Source organism: Fonsecaea multimorphosa (assembly GCF_000836435.1).
Source record: "Fonsecaea multimorphosa CBS 102226 unplaced genomic scaffold supercont1.8, whole genome shotgun sequence".
NCBI classification, from domain to species: domain Eukaryota; kingdom Fungi; phylum Ascomycota; class Eurotiomycetes; order Chaetothyriales; family Herpotrichiellaceae; genus Fonsecaea; species Fonsecaea multimorphosa.
In genome coordinates, this window is record NW_015971642.1 from 178,388 (window position 1) to 195,499 (window position 17,112).

General features: G+C 53.4%; 7 protein-coding genes across 7 annotated transcripts; 3 read left to right on the plus strand and 4 right to left on the minus strand.

Annotated features, from left to right (window-relative positions):
- Positions 1-793: 793 nt before the first annotated feature.
- Z520_04757 (uncharacterized protein) lies at positions 794-2,311 on the plus strand (the record flags this gene model as incomplete). Its single annotated transcript, XM_016775261.1, has 1 exon — positions 794-2,311. One exon carries the CDS (start codon positions 794-796, stop codon positions 2,309-2,311), a length of 1,518 nt encoding a protein of 505 aa, XP_016633304.1.
- A 160-nt stretch (positions 2,312-2,471) lies between these two features.
- Positions 2,472-3,491, minus strand: Z520_04758 (uncharacterized protein; the record flags this gene model as incomplete). The annotated part of the gene is made up of 1 exon (XM_016775262.1): positions 2,472-3,491. One exon carries the CDS (start codon positions 3,489-3,491, stop codon positions 2,472-2,474), a length of 1,020 nt encoding a protein of 339 aa, XP_016633305.1.
- Positions 3,492-3,853: 362 nt separating this feature from the next.
- Z520_04759 (uncharacterized protein) lies at positions 3,854-6,017 on the plus strand (the record flags this gene model as incomplete). Its single annotated transcript, XM_016775263.1, has 4 exons — positions 3,854-3,924; positions 3,978-4,150; positions 4,252-5,853; positions 5,923-6,017. The coding sequence occupies 4 exons, from the start codon at positions 3,854-3,856 to the stop codon at positions 6,015-6,017; spliced, it is 1,941 nt and encodes a 646-aa protein (XP_016633306.1).
- Positions 6,018-6,833: 816 nt separating this feature from the next.
- On the minus strand, positions 6,834-7,685 carry Z520_04760 (uncharacterized protein; the record flags this gene model as incomplete). Its single annotated transcript, XM_016775264.1, has 1 exon — positions 6,834-7,685. One exon carries the CDS (start codon positions 7,683-7,685, stop codon positions 6,834-6,836), a length of 852 nt encoding a protein of 283 aa, XP_016633307.1.
- Positions 7,686-8,594: 909 nt separating this feature from the next.
- Positions 8,595-10,551, minus strand: Z520_04761 (uncharacterized protein; the record flags this gene model as incomplete). The annotated part of the gene is made up of 4 exons (XM_016775265.1): positions 8,595-9,599; positions 9,657-10,103; positions 10,215-10,352; positions 10,417-10,551. The coding sequence occupies 4 exons, from the start codon at positions 10,549-10,551 to the stop codon at positions 8,595-8,597; spliced, it is 1,725 nt and encodes a 574-aa protein (XP_016633308.1).
- A 2,101-nt stretch (positions 10,552-12,652) lies between these two features.
- Z520_04762 (uncharacterized protein) lies at positions 12,653-14,260 on the plus strand (the record flags this gene model as incomplete). The annotated part of the gene is made up of 1 exon (XM_016775266.1): positions 12,653-14,260. One exon carries the CDS (start codon positions 12,653-12,655, stop codon positions 14,258-14,260), a length of 1,608 nt encoding a protein of 535 aa, XP_016633309.1.
- Positions 14,261-15,483: 1,223 nt separating this feature from the next.
- Z520_04763 (uncharacterized protein) lies at positions 15,484-16,635 on the minus strand (the record flags this gene model as incomplete). Its single annotated transcript, XM_016775267.1, has 1 exon — positions 15,484-16,635. One exon carries the CDS (start codon positions 16,633-16,635, stop codon positions 15,484-15,486), a length of 1,152 nt encoding a protein of 383 aa, XP_016633310.1.
- Between the last annotated feature and the right edge of the window lie 477 nt (positions 16,636-17,112).

A 17,112-nucleotide genomic window follows, 5' to 3' on the forward strand; every position in this document is an offset into this window, starting at 1 on the left:
GCTGGGAGATTGTAAAGATGTCATCTCGAGTGAGAAAGGGTGCACCCTAAGTGGTTGTGTAGTCCGGCCTGTATGTACCTAGGTAGATACATACTCCGTGCTCAGGTAGGAACTACCAGTTCAACCGCATCAAATGACAGCTAACACCTCGTATCTCGTATTATATTCTCCCCCAGCCTTCACCTTCGCCCACCGCATTTCTATCCGACTGCGCCCACCACCAACCCACCCCCACGACGCCCTTTGTGCTGTCTCTTCTCCAACCACCAAACGCCGATTCGCATCTCGGCCCATCAAACGCCGATAATTGCCTTCTTCTGGGCCGCTGGAGAAGTCCGTCAATCCCATGTTGTTAGGCGGTCGGCTTCTGACGATTGTGGTGAAAGTTCCGTCGGGTCCCTCAACTGTCTTACCTGTCTATCGAGGCTATCTATCTAGCTCTCCCCGCGTGGAACATTTTCCTAGCTCGAAATATTAATTGTTGTTTTTCTTTGCGTATTTGTTTCATAGATGAAGAGAGAAGCTTTGTCCTGCGTCGTCTACTGGTGCCACTGGTGACATGTCTTTAGACTCGTGAAGGCGCATTCCTCTCTGCTTGCAATAATCAATCGTCCCTTCTGTTTCCTCCGAACTTGCTTGCTCTGCTCCCCCTTGGGATTCCGGTGAACGGTTGGTTGGTGTGTTACAGGAGATCGCGAGACTGGCGACAAGTCGGCGGGGAAGATGTCGAAGCTCATAGACTATGCGGAGGGTGAGTGATCTGATCATGTGTTTCTCTACCTACCTATACACAATGGGTGCTCCTTCTGCTGTTGCGAGGCTAACCATCCTGCGTGCAACAGTGCAAAAGCACACCTCCAAGGACTCCTGCTGGGTCATCCTCTACGGCAATGTGTGGGACGTGACAGACTTCCTCCCCTCCCACCCGGGCGGCGCCCAGATCATCCTCAAACTCGCCGGCAAGGACGCCACCGAAGAGTACGACCCCATCCACCCTCCCGGCACCCTGGAGGAGAACCTCCCCGAATCCGCCCGCCTGGGTCCCATCGACCCAAAAAGCCTGCCGGAACCCGTCAAGCCGGCGAAAGATGTTGGACCCGCTCCGGACACGAAGGCTGAAGTCGAGCTGCCGTTGCAGGCAATGTTGAACCTCGACGAGATCGAGGCGGCCGCCACCAAGAAGATGTCCAAAAAGGGCTGGGCCTATTACTACTCCGCCGCGGACGACCTGGTCAGCAAGCACCTGAACAACACTGTCTTCCGCCAAATACTGCTCCGGCCGCGCGTGTTCGTGAACTGTCAGGATTGCGACCTCCGCACCACCTTCCTCGGGTACAAGCTCGACCTGCCCATCTTCGTTTCACCAGCCGCCATGGCTCGCCTGGCTCACCCGGACGGCGAATGGGGCATCGCGCAGGCGTGCAAGAAGTTCGGAGCCATGCAGATGATCTCCAATAATGCCAGTATGACTCCCGAACAGATCGTGAAGGATGCAGCGCCCGACCAGGTATTTGGCTGGCAGTTGTATGTGCAGACCGAGCGCAAGAAGAGCGAGGATATGCTGGCCAGGATCAACAAGTTGGATGCGATCAAGTTTGTGTGTCTCACACTCGATGCACCGGTTCCTGGGAAAAGAGAGGATGATGAGCGCGGAAAGTTCATCGTCGAGGACACGAGCCAGGCCATCAAGGACGCTGGTGGGGCCGAGTTGAAGGGCGGCGGTGGCATTGGACAAAGTCTGTTCTTTGGCACGGATCCGACTTTGACTTGGACAGAAACGCTGCCTTGGCTGAAGAAGCACACCAACAAGCCCATCATTCTCAAGGGCCTGCAGTGCCACGAAGACGCATACATTGCCGCGCAACATGCACCACAGGTCAGGGGCATCATTTTGTCGAACCATGGTGGTAGGGCTGCAGATACAGCACCGCCCGCCGTGCACACTCTGTTGGAGATCAGAAAATACTGCCCCGAGGTGTTCAGCAAGATCGACGTCGTCGTGGATGGTGGGATCAAGAGAGGAACGGATGTGGTGAAGGCAATGGCCCTGGGTGCAAAAGCTGTCGGCATTGGTCGTGGCGCGCTCTTCGGTCTAGGTGCCGGTGGCATTGAAGGAGTGGAGAGAGTGCTTGAAATCCTCCGGGATGAGACCGCCACAGCGGCACGCTTGTTGGGTGCTGCAAAGGTGACTGATCTGGGTCCGCTGCATATCAACACCAGGGCTGTAGAGAGGGATATTTATGATGGACCTGCCAATCTACCCGGCCTCGAGGGCGCCATGAAGGGACTGTGGGTGAAGGCGAAGCTGTGATTGGGATTCCGAAATCGGTACTTTTGTGCATTTCGCGTGGCGTTCCTCGTTGACTTTCTTTGGGGTTTGCTTTGGAATAGCGAAGCACAAAGATTTGGAAATAGACGGGGGCAAAGAGCCGTGCGTTTGTGAGCGATGTCCAAGAGATGTGGTCTCTGGTTCAAAATGCTTCCTGGCCCACGCCGGTACCAAACCATGTCCGCAATTCCTCTTTCTCGGTCTTTGGCCCCGACGCCCCATTGGCTCCGAAATAATCCGAGAGTCTCATGTTCTCGTCTTCATCTTGATCTGGCCACTCAGTCTTCGTTGCCGGACCGCCCTTTTGTTCTAGCATATCTTTGATCGTTCCCCAGCTGAAGCGGCACTCGTTCCCAAATCCCCACACAGGGTCAATGGCCGACTTGAGCCAGCCCACACATCTTGCGTCGGACGGGTATCCAGAACCCCACGATTCCGGTGCATCATCGACTGAGGCTGAGCCCTGTTGGGTATATGCCTCGAGCAGAGCCTCACAACTGACGTCTCGGGTGACCTTTGCGACGACACTGGCCGCACTCACGCATGGAAAGAGACTATCAGCCTTCTTTTCGACCGTGATTTTGATGGTCGGGAAGATCAGCTCGAGCTTCTTCTGATAGACGGCGGGTTTGCCAATGGTGTCGACGTAGATCTCTGTCACATTGACGCCCTGCTGCAGAACCCCACGGATCAACTCGACCGTAGCGTCCATGGCCTGAGCGTTGAGATTGTACGAGCCGCCATTCTTCATCATCCCCGCGCCGATGTCGCGGGCACTGAGTGACTTGATGGCCCAGCCTGAGGATTGGAAGAGATCCGTGCCGACAGTGCAAACGGCTTTCATGAGATTTGCTCGCACCGCTGGCGTGAGAACCTTGGAGTCATCGAAATGGTACGATTCAGTGAGCAGGGACTGTTGGATCTCAATTGGGAGATAGTAGACGCCGTACACCATAGGGCCAATGACAGGGCCGCGTCCAGCTTCGTCTACACCTAGCACGCACGGCGTGCCTGACGCAGACGAGGAGGCGATCCTGGTGGTGATGGCTTCAGGCACTTTGCTGTAGTGCGCGTAGGATTTTCCAGAGAGGAGAGATTCATGGTTATCCTGTACCGACGGCGGCACGAAGACCACAGAGGCGGCGATCTCGCCTTCTTCCATAACTGTTCTGTTCTCTTATCAAATGCTGTTAAACTGGGAGAAAGTAGAGACCACAGGGGATCGAGAGTAGTAGGTATTTGGTAGAGCGGCCGAGACGCGTCCCAAGACGCCCCTCGACGCGTTTCCCGATTCTCACTAATAGTCAGGCAGCGGCCAATCACGATCCCCTCTTGTGCTATATCACGCTAGTCCTAATTCGGGCCGTCGACAACATTCAAGAATCCATGCCTCCCACTCAACACTCGCGACACTGCACCGATTGATCCTCTCATTCCCAGCAGCTGTCGGCTTTTGGAATCCGGCGCATATATCGCATCTCTGGGGAAGACTACGCGATCCTTGAAGCTCCGACCCCGTCAAAAATGGCTTCTCGACCTGCCGTCCGCCGCGAGCGCGGCAACGTTGATTATTCCGCCATTGGGAAACTGGGAAGGTGGGAACAAGCTGCGCCCTGACGGGAGAGGCCAAATGCTGACGGATGTTTAGACGCACAGGAGTCACACTCGACCACCGACCGCTGGATGCGAACGGCATGGAGGAGATCTCGGGCATCTTCTCATCCCCGCGCAAGCCCTCGCCTTTGAAGAATGTGATTATCGTGGACAGAGTGGAGGAATCCGGTACCATGGCTGAGTCGCCGCAGCCGTCAAGCCCCAGCAGTACGTGCATTCACCAGTGCAAAGCAATCTACACATTGCCATGACACGTCTTCCTTTCGTGTGGTTTGTCCTGTCAGGTTGAACTAACGCCAGCGATATAGATCCAGGGCCTACTCCTAGCCAGGCTCTGTCGTCTCGCAGCAAGAGCCGTGCAACCCCCGTTCCCCTTCCCAGATCGTCGTCGCCGAGGAAAAGCGGTGTTAGTGGTGCCGCAAGGAAGAGCAATGGCGTTGATATTTTTTCCACGCGCAAAAGTTTGCAGCCCGAGGGCGAGGGTGCTGAGGATCGCGAAAACATGGACGAGCCCACACCGACGCGGCTCCAGCCAATGCTGCCTCCGACCAGGTTCAACCAAAGTCCACAGAGGCTACCGCTACGAGACATCACCACACCTCCTTCCCACAAACCCTCGAAACCAAGACCCAGTCTCGAAATGCAACGCATCGAAAATGAAGTATACGCTTCTGTGGAGGACGAGGCTGAAGAAGTTGAGCCGCCAGCATTGAGCGATGCTGACCTTTCACCACCTGTTGAGCCAACCGTAGCCCCTCCAGCCCCTCCAGAAAGGCATCTTTCAGCAGAGGCCAGTGATGCTTATGTCGGGTTTGATGGCGCAGAAGGAGAGCAAGAGCAGGAGCCTAAATCACCGCCATCTGAAGTGATACAGAACAAAGCTAATTCGAGAAAGAAACGGAAATCGGATCTACTTGAAGAGGACGACAAGGCGACATCACCGGTACCGAAGAAAGCGCGCAAAAAACAGGGACGGATTCCTGCTCGCCAAGAGACCACCCAGCATCCTTCGGGCTCCTTCCGAATATCGCCAGAAGCAGAAGCTGTCGCAGAAGTGGAACCGCCTCCGCGAGATAAGGGTGCAAATCTCAAATTGTCAGCACGACAACAGAAAGAACTCGATGAGATCGTTGAAAAGGTAAAGGCAAGACCCGGTCCACCGAGATCACTCTACATTTTGCGCAGAGAGACTCCCACGGACGACGGTGTCACGCATACAAGAAGCGGCCGAGCCAGCGTAAGACCCTTGGCATACTGGCGGAACGAGCGATGCGTTTATGGCGCGAGTCCTCGTGGCGGTGGCTTGGCGGACGGCGCCAGGTTTCCGCTGAACAGCATTAAGGAGATCGTGCGGATCGAAGAAATCGAGCCGAATATTGGAAAGAAAAAATCGAAGAGTAAAAGGAAGAATGAGAAGGGCAAGGGCAAGGGCAAGGGCAAGGCTCGACAAAAAGCAGTGGAAGAATCCGAAGAGTCGGATTCGGAGTTTGACATGGACGAGATTCCCGAGGATCCAGACGCCGAACCCTGGGAGACTGGAACGGGCACACTTCGCGGCAATGTCGCCATTTGGGATAATGAAGAACAAGCGCCCACGGAACAGCAGGAGGAAGTCGAAATTGCCCATGCGCCAGCGGCCATCAAGACGCGCGAAGTTAAGGGCTCGAGCTCACAAGATGGTGCCTCATTCCGTTATGCCAAACTACTGTCCACAAGATTCTTCGGCACGGGACTCGTGGATCTGCCTCCTGGAGGACTGAAACGGCCCAAGAACAGTCGCAAAATGCACATGAGTTTCTTCGTCGTAAAGGGCAGGGTCACTGTGACTGTGGGCCCGCCTGGGGGTGAAGAAACGGGGAGCATGAACCGGTTCAGTATTGGGAAGGGAGGGTTTTGGCAAGTTCCAAGAGGTGAGAGACTCTCCTTCGGTGACAGACTGCAAGATTGACAAGGCTGACTTTTGTGACCGAATTCCCCAGGCAATCAATACTCGATCGAGAACGAAATGGAGAAGCCGGCTAGGATATTCTTCAGTCAAGGCTGCGAACCTGCTCCGGTTGAGGAACAGGCATAATCTTAGTCTGCATAAGACTTTTGGATGGGAAACGATCTCGACGCTCTTGCGGCAAGGCTTTGGGATAAACAATAACACCGTTCCAGCGATCAGAGTTGACGGTTAATAATATATACATTTGCATATGACTCTCTCACGAAACACGGGTCTCGAGAATTCAATTCTGAAGACCTCAAGGTGCCCGAGAAGCATAAATTATCATCTGGACGATCCGTCATGTGTTGTTGCCAGAAACGTGTGACCTGTCTGGCACCATAATAGCTGCTCACAATGCCACAGCCATAGCCAACACTGGAAAACCTGGTGCGACCGTTGTGTGCAATCCACGTCCACGGCGCTCGCAACCCCTGCAGGTGGTCATACCTCTGATCTCTTTCCAATTACCTAGATACCCACCCGTTGACGTCCCAAGCACACACACACACAGCCCCGTCACAATTCTGTTGGGCCTTATTCGCGCACGGCGATCGCATAGCCTCGATAGTCTTCCGCGGACAGATAGATAGATTGGTTGGATGAACTGGAATTTGGCTCTCATAATCGTCTGCTTCTTGTGTCTGTTGTGAATTGCGGCGTCCCGTGTCTTTCGGATTCCCAGAGACAGAGAGTCCTGCTCTGTGCTGTTGTGACGCTGCCTGTTCAGACGGCCCTGGAGCCACTTTTGCTAGGGAGATGAGTCCAACCCAGGAAGGACGTTTTCCATGGGTCAATCTGATCATCTAGGCCTACTCGTCAAAGCCAATTCTAGGCTGTCAGGGGGCTGCTCTTCTTTCTCGTTGGCCGGGTCGAACGCTTGCTTGCCTTGCGGCTCGGGCGTCAAATTTCTTCCATGTCCTCATCTAGCAGATCAGTCAGGGGTGGAAAGTCGCCGACTTCGATCTTCTCGGGCCTGGCGAAGACACCATACTTGTCGGCGCATTCGAACACCCTCCTCGTCTCATACGCTCGCTTGCCACTAGCACCCTCCTCCCCGACCTCCAACTCGACCTGGACGCTCCCGTCGTTTCTCCCCACGGGCTCATCCAGCTCCACACCGACCCAGAGACATCCTTCCTCCCTCTGCCCACCCAGCCCGGGAATCTCGCCCGTAAACCTCACAGTGCCTCTCCTCCCATCATCCTTCCCTACACGACATCTCAGTCCCACCTTGATGCCCCGGGCGTCCATCTCCTTCTCATCCTTGGACCTCCGCTCCTCAATCATCTGAGACTGAGTCTTGGCGTGGGGATCGAACCTGCCCAGCTTTTGGCGCCGTTTCCACGCGAGCACCGAGTCCTCCAATTTCTCGTACTGCGTCTCGGGCATTTGGTACTTCTCCACGGAACTCAAATCTGCCGCGAGGAAGTTGAGGTTCTGTCGGAGTTGAGGCGGCCGCGTGTCCTGCACCTCAATCTCGGAGCCCCTCCTGAGGCCGAACCGGGGGTCAGAGAGCAGAGAGGGATCACTTGCCAGCGCGATCCAGGTCCCGTCTAGAGATCTTGTGCGGAGAGATTGTGACGACGAAGGGATCCCCGTGATGGGCTCCAATTTCGTTTTCAGCTGGGATACCGTCCATGTGGGTGTGATGCGGCGCTCTGCTGAGAGGAGCGGCGGGCCTGTGGGATTGGAGTCGTTGGGGACGACTATTTGCACCGTGATGTCGGTCGGGACCTGGGTTGAGAGAGACATCCTTGTTGATCGGATATATCAACGTGGTTCTCGACGTGGCTCTTGATGTTAAAGGTTTACAGCGATCTACTCCCAAGGATCTACTGCTTTGGCCTTCAATAATGGTGCAAGGCGTCGTGCCAGAAATCTTGGTCAATAGCAGTGGGCGTTGACAGAGAACAATTTCAAGTCGCGGAGGCTTTTCAAATGACGGAAGGTATGCAAATGACCGTCTTTCCTGTCAAAGGTGGAACCACGTCGAAGCCTCCCACGCCTCCCAACCACAACTGCTCGCCAGAACCTCATGTGAATCAATGCTACGTATCCTTCAGTTGTCGCCAACCCTCCTCCTCTTGACCCCCATTTGACTCAGAGGATCATGTTGTGGTGGTCACAAGGTCGGAATGCTTCCGCACTGTTTATTGATCTACGTGAATAGACTTGCTCGACTTGACAGACTAACTTCTGTTGAATGTCTTTCGCTTGGCACGCCAAATAAGTTTCATTCAAGTTTGACATTGTTTGCTACTTGACTCTGCTTGCTTGTCTCCAGCTTCTCTGCTTTGAAACCCTGAGCACTGGACGGTCATCTTTCTTCAACAGCGGACGGTTCAAAATTGTCCCTAGGGAGCGTCTGAAGGACTGAATGACTGTGTTGTTCTCCAGGATCCAGGTCCCGCTCCTTTTTCCTGCGCAAGCCCTCCTGACTCTTCAATTCATTTGTCCAACATGACTGAGACGCTAGTTGGACGAGCACATGCCTGTTGCTGCCACTTATTTGGGCGAATCTCACCAAGTGTTGTTGGCTCAGCCGTCCGTTTAAGTAAATAGCGGTAGCCAAACCTGCTCTGCGCTCCCTTTCGTTTGTTTCTGTTTTGACGTTATCAACCTGCTTGTCACGCCGTCTTCATAACACAGATACCGTCTTCATCAATGGCGTTCGACTGCGATCTCCTCTTCAACTCTTGCCACCACACTTTTGCTCGACAGATCGCGCTCTGCCTCGGGTAGATTTCGACGAAGGATCTTTCCGGAGGGAGATCGAGGGATTTGCTCGACGAAGATGACATCCCCCGTGATGTGTTTGAACGAGATGAGCCTGGCAGCCACGAACTCCCTGACCTCCTGCTCTGCCAACAGAGGCCCATGATCGCCGCCCGATCGGACGACATATGCCGTGGGAAACGTGTCCAACAGGCCATCCTCGCTTCTCCGCATTTCGCCGGTAATAGCGACATCTGCAATCTGGGGATGCTGGACCAGAACACTTTCGAGTTCGCTCGGTGAGACTTGCCACCCCTTGACTTTCATTGTCTCTTTGATTCTGTCGGAATAATACAGAAGGCCTTTCCGGATAGCCACCCGATCGCCGGTGCGGTAAAACCCATCAGAGTCGAAGGAGTCACGGTTGGCATCGGGATTTCCCAAATACCCTGAGAACATTGCCGAAGTTTTGATCAACGCTTCTCCAGCCTTTTCCTCCTCGACAATCAGGTTGCCGTTCTCATCCAGCAACTTCATTTGAGCATTTGGCAGCAATTGCCCTACACTTCCCGAAAAATCCTTCATCTCCGAACTGCCTAGAGAGTGCCACCCTGCTTCGGTCGTCCCCCAGCATTGGGCAATCACTGCCTCGGGAGACAAGACATCGTACAGCTTGTTCTCCACACTGGCAGGAAGAGCGGCACCGGCAGAGATGACATAGCGGAGGCTTTGGACAAGGGGCATATCTGCAGCGGGAAGCCTAGCCAGAGCACCAACGATGGGGGGAGAGACTGGGGAATCGGTGATGCCGTACGTGTTGACGGCTTGCAAATATTCTGAAAGCGACCACTTCGGCAGAAAAAAAGTGGGAAGACCAACTCTAAGTGGCAAGACCAAGGCCAAGGGTGATGCAAATGCATGAAAGACAGGTAGACAGATGAGCTGTGATGGCTGTGAAGCTTGTCAGTCTCGTTTCTGCAGCCTCTTGGGAACGACAGGGTACAGTACTCGGTATTTTCTGTGTCGGAAGGCATCTTCCAAGGTTGAAGTCAAGGACACGATATACCGATGTGAGATCATGGCGGCCTTGGGTAGACCGGTTGTTCCACTGGTCATGGCATACACAGCGATGCGTTCTTGGTCAGGCTTGCCATCTGCGGCGCAACCGGACCAATTACTTTCAGGCTCCAGCAACAGTGTACGCCAGCTAGCATAATCTCGACCGTGGACTTGACGTGAGGCGTCATGGGACCCGATGACGAAGATTTGGGAGTCGGTCTCGCAGTGGGCGACTGCTTCGACAATTGGTTCAATGCAGTCCACCTGAGCAAAGACGACCTTGGGCTTTGTGAGACTGAGCAGATGAATCAATTCATCTTTGGTGTATTTGGGATTGGACCCCACAACACGAGCCCCGGATCCGATTATTGCCAACCAGATCAGGGGATACCAGATCTATCGTCGACCCCGAGTCGAACCTCTGGTCAGTCAAGTCATACAGCATCAAGGTGAAGCAGTGGGCACGGCGGCAGTAGCCGGTTTTGAGCAACCGGCGGAGAGACTCACGTTGTTAAAGGCATGCAGGCACACGCACTCGCCGTCTTTCAGGCCCAGCGCCCGAAGACTGTGGATCAATTGGCGAACAGTCTGAAGGGCTTGCTGGGCCGAAATCCTATTGGAGGGTTCGTTGGCATCGATGAAAATCTGTGAACAGGGATCACAGGGATCAGCATTAAAGCCCAATACTGCAACAGTTCAAGCAGCTTACCGGGCAACTATTGTCATATTGGCAGAGATTTGCAAAAGCAAAGGTCAAGATATCAGTGGAAGGAATCTGGACGGATTTTGGAGCAGTCCAGACAGGATCGACAGCATTTGTGGGGGGATGTAGCGACAGAGACATTGTGTAACGATGGCTTGCAGACAGCAAAGACAGGTGTCACAATCCTATGGACGGTCAGGTAGGACAAGAGAAGCAAAAAGCACACTTCTGGTGAGCACGAGTGGAAAGGAAAGGCGCATAAGCTGTAGCAACCTGTGAGATGAGACCGATCCTACGGTCCGAGGAGGACAAGGCCAGGAGAAAGAATCGACGATACGGCTACCAGTGGGATGGGTTAAGGCCTTTCAGAGATAAGTGACTAGGGAAGGTGAGTGAAGGGAATGAAAATTTATGGATGTCACTACTGACTCCCAAGATACTGGGAAGGAGAACATGAGGTCGACGCCAGTATCATTTCACCATCGTCATCATGGCATCATTGGGACTGGCGTGCTACGACAATGCATACATGGTGGGCAGGAGCAATAAAAGGGACCTGGCCCGAGGAAGAAGCAACGGAGGTGGGAGGTGGAAGCTGGGAGGTGAGAGGTGGGAGATGTGGCGAGAGAAACGTGCAAGTTCGCCGCCATCCAACATGCACCTTCACTGCATCCCAAGATGCTACATGGGGCGAGCACTGACCAGGGACGCGGGGAGATTCTGACAGCGGCTTCATTAGTCACCTTCAGGAGACAGAAGCTATCTGGGTATCTGGGTACTCGTCTGAGTGTCTTCTTGCGCTCTGCCGTCTCGTGCTTGCAGTGGTCTCGACTGCCCCAGACTGAAGCTGGAAGACGAATGAGTCGCTGGCAGTGGCAGTGGCCGTGGCAGTGGCAGTGGCAGTGAGAAGGAAGCATCAACAAGAGAGAAAGAGGCTGCAGATGCACCGATGCACTGATGCACCAGACTGACTCACTGACTCACTGACTCCTCCGACACTTTCAGCTCTCTCAGCTCTTGCCATTCTCTCCTCCCATTCCCAATGCAGTGCGGATTGATATATTGGCATGGCGATCAATTGGCTACCGACACAACAGACCTGCAGTAGCTGGGCCATTGCCATTCCCATTCCACATCCTTGAACAATCGATCCAAATCCGTGGGTCAAATCCTCCTTTGGGATTCTCAATGCATCGGCTCATGCATTATCCTTATCCTTATCCATACGCTTATCCTCATCCATATCCTCGTCCTCATCGCCCCAGTCCGAATCCAGTCCTATGGAAAGCAACCTGGAAAACACGACCACGAGCTGCCCACACCCTCGTATTCCTACTCGCATATTCACCTCCTGGTCCAACATAGAGCAGAAAAGCAGCACTTCCTCTCCAGCATCTCGCCGCCTCCCGTCTCTCGCCGCTCGCCTCGCCTTTCTCGCCTCCCTCGTGTACCTCAGCTGCCCTCGATTGGGTCCTTTGTGAGCTCGCCTCGAGTTTCTGTCATCCTTCGGCTTCGGCTGCGTGATTTCTCATTACCCACGTTTTCGAGTCACCCACTGCTCCCCAATCTTCAACAACCTGGCTCGACTGGCTCAGCTGCTCAGCTTCCTTCACATCTCGCCAAGTCACTTGCCACCTGATCTCTCCTTACCCGCTCACCTACCTAGGTACTCGCCTAATGGCCTTCCGAGACGTATATCCTACGTACTGCAGCACTGTCTGAATTCACTTGTCTGGGATTGAAAGAAACAACAACACACTTGGCGTTGCCATTGACCGCTTCCGCTCGAGCCTTCTTTCCAATTGCTATAAGGCTTCCAGATACCTCGCTTCAGATGATCTTATCCTATCCTATCTCACTGCGCACCGTCCACTGAAGCTCACGTATCTTGGAAAAAACAACACTGGTAAGTGCTTAGCACGTTTACTCAGCCCACGGGGTTCAGACTGACTCACCCCCCTTCACCGGCAATGTTATCACTATATCGGACGCGAAGTTTCCCATGCTTCCCATGCTTCACGTGCGGCTCTGCCCCCTTCAAAGTCGTGACCATTGCCTAATGGCTGCTACCATCAGCTTCACCCAGTCCACGAGGTTGATCTACTTGCGAGGTCAGCGGTTACTCGTGATCACCTTTCTGCTGATTGTGACTCTGTTTGTCTCTTCAGCCCTGCTGTTGCAAACGCCGTCGTTTGGCCTGTTCCAGCATCTTGGCTAACAAATCGCGTCTAGTCCTTGCACCATGGCACCTGCAGCCACTCCGTCCCTCTACACCCTTGAGTCTCAACCACAGGACCAAGTCCACTTCCATGTCAATGAAAAGGGGGCTATAGAAGACCGTGTCATCCCTCAGAATCTCTCTGACGATCCCGACAACCCCAACTATCTATCACAAATCGATGGCGCAGACCCCACGATTTTGTCTCGAGAAGCGTCAGAAGAAGCGCCACCGGGCACCAAAGTCGCACAAGATCACACATCCTCCAGATCAGGTTCAGTCATCCTCGAGAAGCAGCCTGTACCCGAGATAAGGATGCCTGACAAAAAATACACCCGCTTCTTGCGTAACCTACGGTGGACTATTTTCTCCGTGTATCGCCGCCTCAACGCGCTCGCTCTGACTGCCAATATCATAGCCATCATTGTGCTGGCTACACAGCATAACCTCCTCTCCATGTCACCAGAGTGGGCTGCCACAGCCGTATCGATCAATCTGACTGCGAGTGTCCTCATCCGACAAGAATTGGTCATCAATGCCCTCTTCTGGACTTTTGGACAATGTCCCCAATGGTTCCCCCTACGATTTCGGCGGTTAGCCGCAAAGATCTATCACCTGGGCGGTCTACACAGCGGCGCAGGCATGTCGGCAGCGTTGTGGTTTGTCTTCTTCAATGTGTCGACTGTCAGGGCACTGCAAACTGGAGCGTTACGGCGGCATCAGAACAGCATACCCATTATCACCGTCATCCTTGATGTCCTCTTAATCTCCATAATCACCATGGCTCATCCCGGCATACGCGCGAGAATGCACAATCAGTTTGAGCTAGTCCATCGTTTTGCTGGCTGGACTGCTGTAGCGTTGTTTTGGGCTGAATTCGGACTCTTGACGGACGCAAGAGTACGCGATGCGTCCTCTAACGTCTCGGCGCAACAACTAATCCTCGAGAGCCCCATCTTTTGGACCCTCATGATTGCCACCATTTCGATCGCACTGCCATGGGTATGGCTCCGAAAGGTCCCGGTGAATGCAGAGCCATTGTCAGATCATGCCATGCGCCTCCACTTTACGTATACAAACTTGCCTCTCTGTGCTGCTCCCCGGCTATCAGACAGTCCGCTCCTTGAGTGGCATGCATTTGCCGGCATACCAGGAGAAGATGGCCGCGGTTTCTCTGTCCTTGTATCCAAGGCTGGAGATTGGACATCTCGGCTGATCAGATCGCCGCCCACGAAATTATGGGTTCGTGGCATTCCCACGATGGGGGTGCTCCATGTGGCTCCGATATTCAGGAAGATGGTTCTAGTCGCCACTGGCTCGGGCATCGGTCCCATCATGTCTTTGTTACATAAGAGGGACATCTCATGCCGAATCCTTTGGTCGACCCCTGATCCTGAAGTCACGTATTCGAAGGGCGTCATCGAGACCGTTCGGCGCGCTGACCCTGATGCTATCATTATCAACACCACCGTCTCTGGAAGACCCAACCTTGTCAAGCAGACCTACGAACTGTTTGTTTCGTCAGGTGCGGAAGCAGTCTTTGTCATTTCCAACCCCAAGGTTACCAGAAGGGTGGTTTATGACTTGGAGAGCCGGGGGATTCCTATTTTCGCTCCCATCTTCGACTCATAAACATCCAAATCCCCTGTTTGGGTCCAGAGAAGAGTTGGGTGTCTTGCATATATGGGAGAAGTTGTGTTTCGGGATCATGTCGAGTTCTTGTTTGGCGTCTCAGAGGATTGCGGTGTCATTTGTGGGAGCGTTTGGCTGTCACAGATAGCCACCTCCAAATCGATTGCAGCGGTCAACAAGCGAGCTTGTCGCAGCCCAGGGGTTCCGGGCTTATTTCTTTTGTCTTTTGTCGTCATCATGTCTCGGGCTTGGACTTCGCACAGTCATTCGACATCATATCCTGGGTATACATAGTCGAGGTGAGCCTGGTACGGGTAGCATTTTATCGAAGCATTGCACCACAGAGGTCTCATGGGCATCGTTGGAAGCCATCTGGCAAACACGACATCCTGTACAATAAATGATAGAGTATGTATCAGAAGATACAAGTCTCCTTTCAGGGGCTTGGAATGATGAGTTATTGTACCATGCTCTCAATGCTTTGCTGTGGGTAGATGACTCTGTACCTAGTCGTCGCCTATTCTAGAAAAGTGCAGGACCGCCCTATGCTCTGTAAGTATCTCAATCCCAAGAGACAGGACCCTCGGATCGGGCTACGTTTTGAGGCTGTAGCCACGGCAAGGTCGATCAATGCATTTACATTTCCACTCCATTGCAGCGAGCGGACCAAGCAAGGATTGGTTTCTCGCAGGCTGGGTGAGCTAGCTCATCTGGCTCCGACCTCGACATCTTCGCATCCTTGAATATCTTTTCAGATCCTGGACTACAATATGGATAGTAGGAAGTCTCTGTCCCCTGACTGCCTCGTCTATCGCGCAGTCGCCAACTCCCATTTTCGCTTTCCAGCCCAGTGCTTCCTTGTCTCTGCACTCGAACATCCAACACCTCTAAAACACTTTCTTCTTTTCCCTTTGCAGAGACAATTCCGGTTGATTTCTTGTCCCTCGCTAGCCACTGCATGTTTCACTTGACGCCCGGGTGAAATTCCAGACCGTGCTCGAGTTCGCGCTCTTCAATTCGAAAATGACGACCTGCAAACATTGTCCCAGACCATGGGAGCCAGCCGATGCTGTGCTTCTAATTGAGCAGCGCGAGCAGGGCCATTCACAACATCAAGAACCATTTTGGCGTGTTCAATGCGTCGAGCCTGGACGTACAGGTTGCAATAAAATCTTTCGACGGCGAAACCCTCAGTTCTGTCCGGGCGCTGTGAGAGCCTTCACCTATTTCTTTTCCGAAGGCTTGTAAACTTGTTCGAACGCCCTCTTGTGGGATTGTCCCATTGCTACACGGATCTTGCTGGCATCGATGTCGGCCTTGGAAACGCCCGCCCCAGCCAAAAGAAATTTCTCGAGGAAGCGGATCTCCTCTTGAGCATTGTGGTACATGTATTCGTATACGTTGCGCTTTTTGAGTGGACGAGGGGCATTGTCGGGTGCTTCGTCGGGTTCCTCATCGGGTTCCTCATCGAATTCCTCATCAGGTTCCTCATCAGGTCCTTCATCGAATTTTTCGTCAGCTGAGTCCTCCAATTTGATTACCACTCGGGGCTCGTGCGGCGTTGAAGGAGGTAACGGCGCAGTTGGCTCAATGGATGTTCTCGCAGCTCTCTTTTGCTTCTTCTTCTTCTTGGACGGTGTAGGGTCCTCCGTGCTTGCTTTCTTCTCCCTGCGATCTTTAATTGGAGTCTCCTCATCCAAGCTCTTTCGCTTCTTGGAGGAAGATGTCTGAATGGCTTTGAATGGTGATTTTTCCATATTCCTCTCTCTTTTACCCTTTGGGGCTGCCTCAGGATCGTACTGGCTGGTCATGATCTCTTGCTTGGTATCATCGGATACAGATTTGTTGGGCGAGGCTTTCGGCATTGCGTGAGGTTTTCTTCGTTTTGAGTGACTGTTGGATTGATATCTTCCCACCCGCCTACGACTCGCATTACTCGTCCGAGTCGAAGAAGTTGACAAATCCTCCTGCTGGTATTTCATGTCCATCGCATGTCGCCCTATGAAACGATGTTGATTTTCCAAGAAGCTGATCAGACCAGCGAAGAAACGATCCATCACGGTTCCCGACTCTGGAAAGTATCTGGCGGGGATGAGAGAGGCTAACAAGTGGCACTTTGGCCAAGTACCTTGGGGTGTCCATAGCGGGCGTCGCCGGAGCACAGGTGGACATATCATGTTGACTACTTTCAAGGCTTCGTGCAGGATGGAGTTGTGCCAGTCAGGATCCCCTGTATGCTCGCTGCTGTTGACGGCTGGCAGAAGGCTTCCGATTTGTCCCAGATAGTCTGCGATTAGCCCATGAGGAATCTCGGGGACCGACATAAGGTCGAGAACATCGGTGCCAACTTGAATTCGAGATACTGGGGATGCCATCGTTGCGCGAGGTGGGATGGGGATTGGTCGTCCTGGCAGTTGGTGTGCGATGCGTTTGTCCATGCTTGTTGATGAGTTCTTCGAATTTGTTTGCGGGGACAAGGTTATTTGAGGGTGCAGCAGATATGGATGCCACCGGTATGCTGCTCTTGAACTTGAAGGATTCCCTCCATGAATCAGCGTAGGTGAGGCAAGGTTGAGGAACTGTCCGTCAAGATGATTTTTCACTCAGAGAGGACCGAGGGAATGATAGCAAGAGAGGATTGGTACGTGATAGAATAGAGCAGCCGATAGGCATGAACGGAGTAGAAGGTGCAAGGTGAGACTTGATCTCGATTCTCAGGAAGGATTGTCCTCGTGTGAGACGCCCTGCCATACGAGGTATCGAGCGGCCTGCAGTAGGGAGCAATTAGAAGTGAAGAGATGTTTCTACTAATTCTGAGACGACGCCAGCCCCATGAAAGCCGCCAGGGCGAG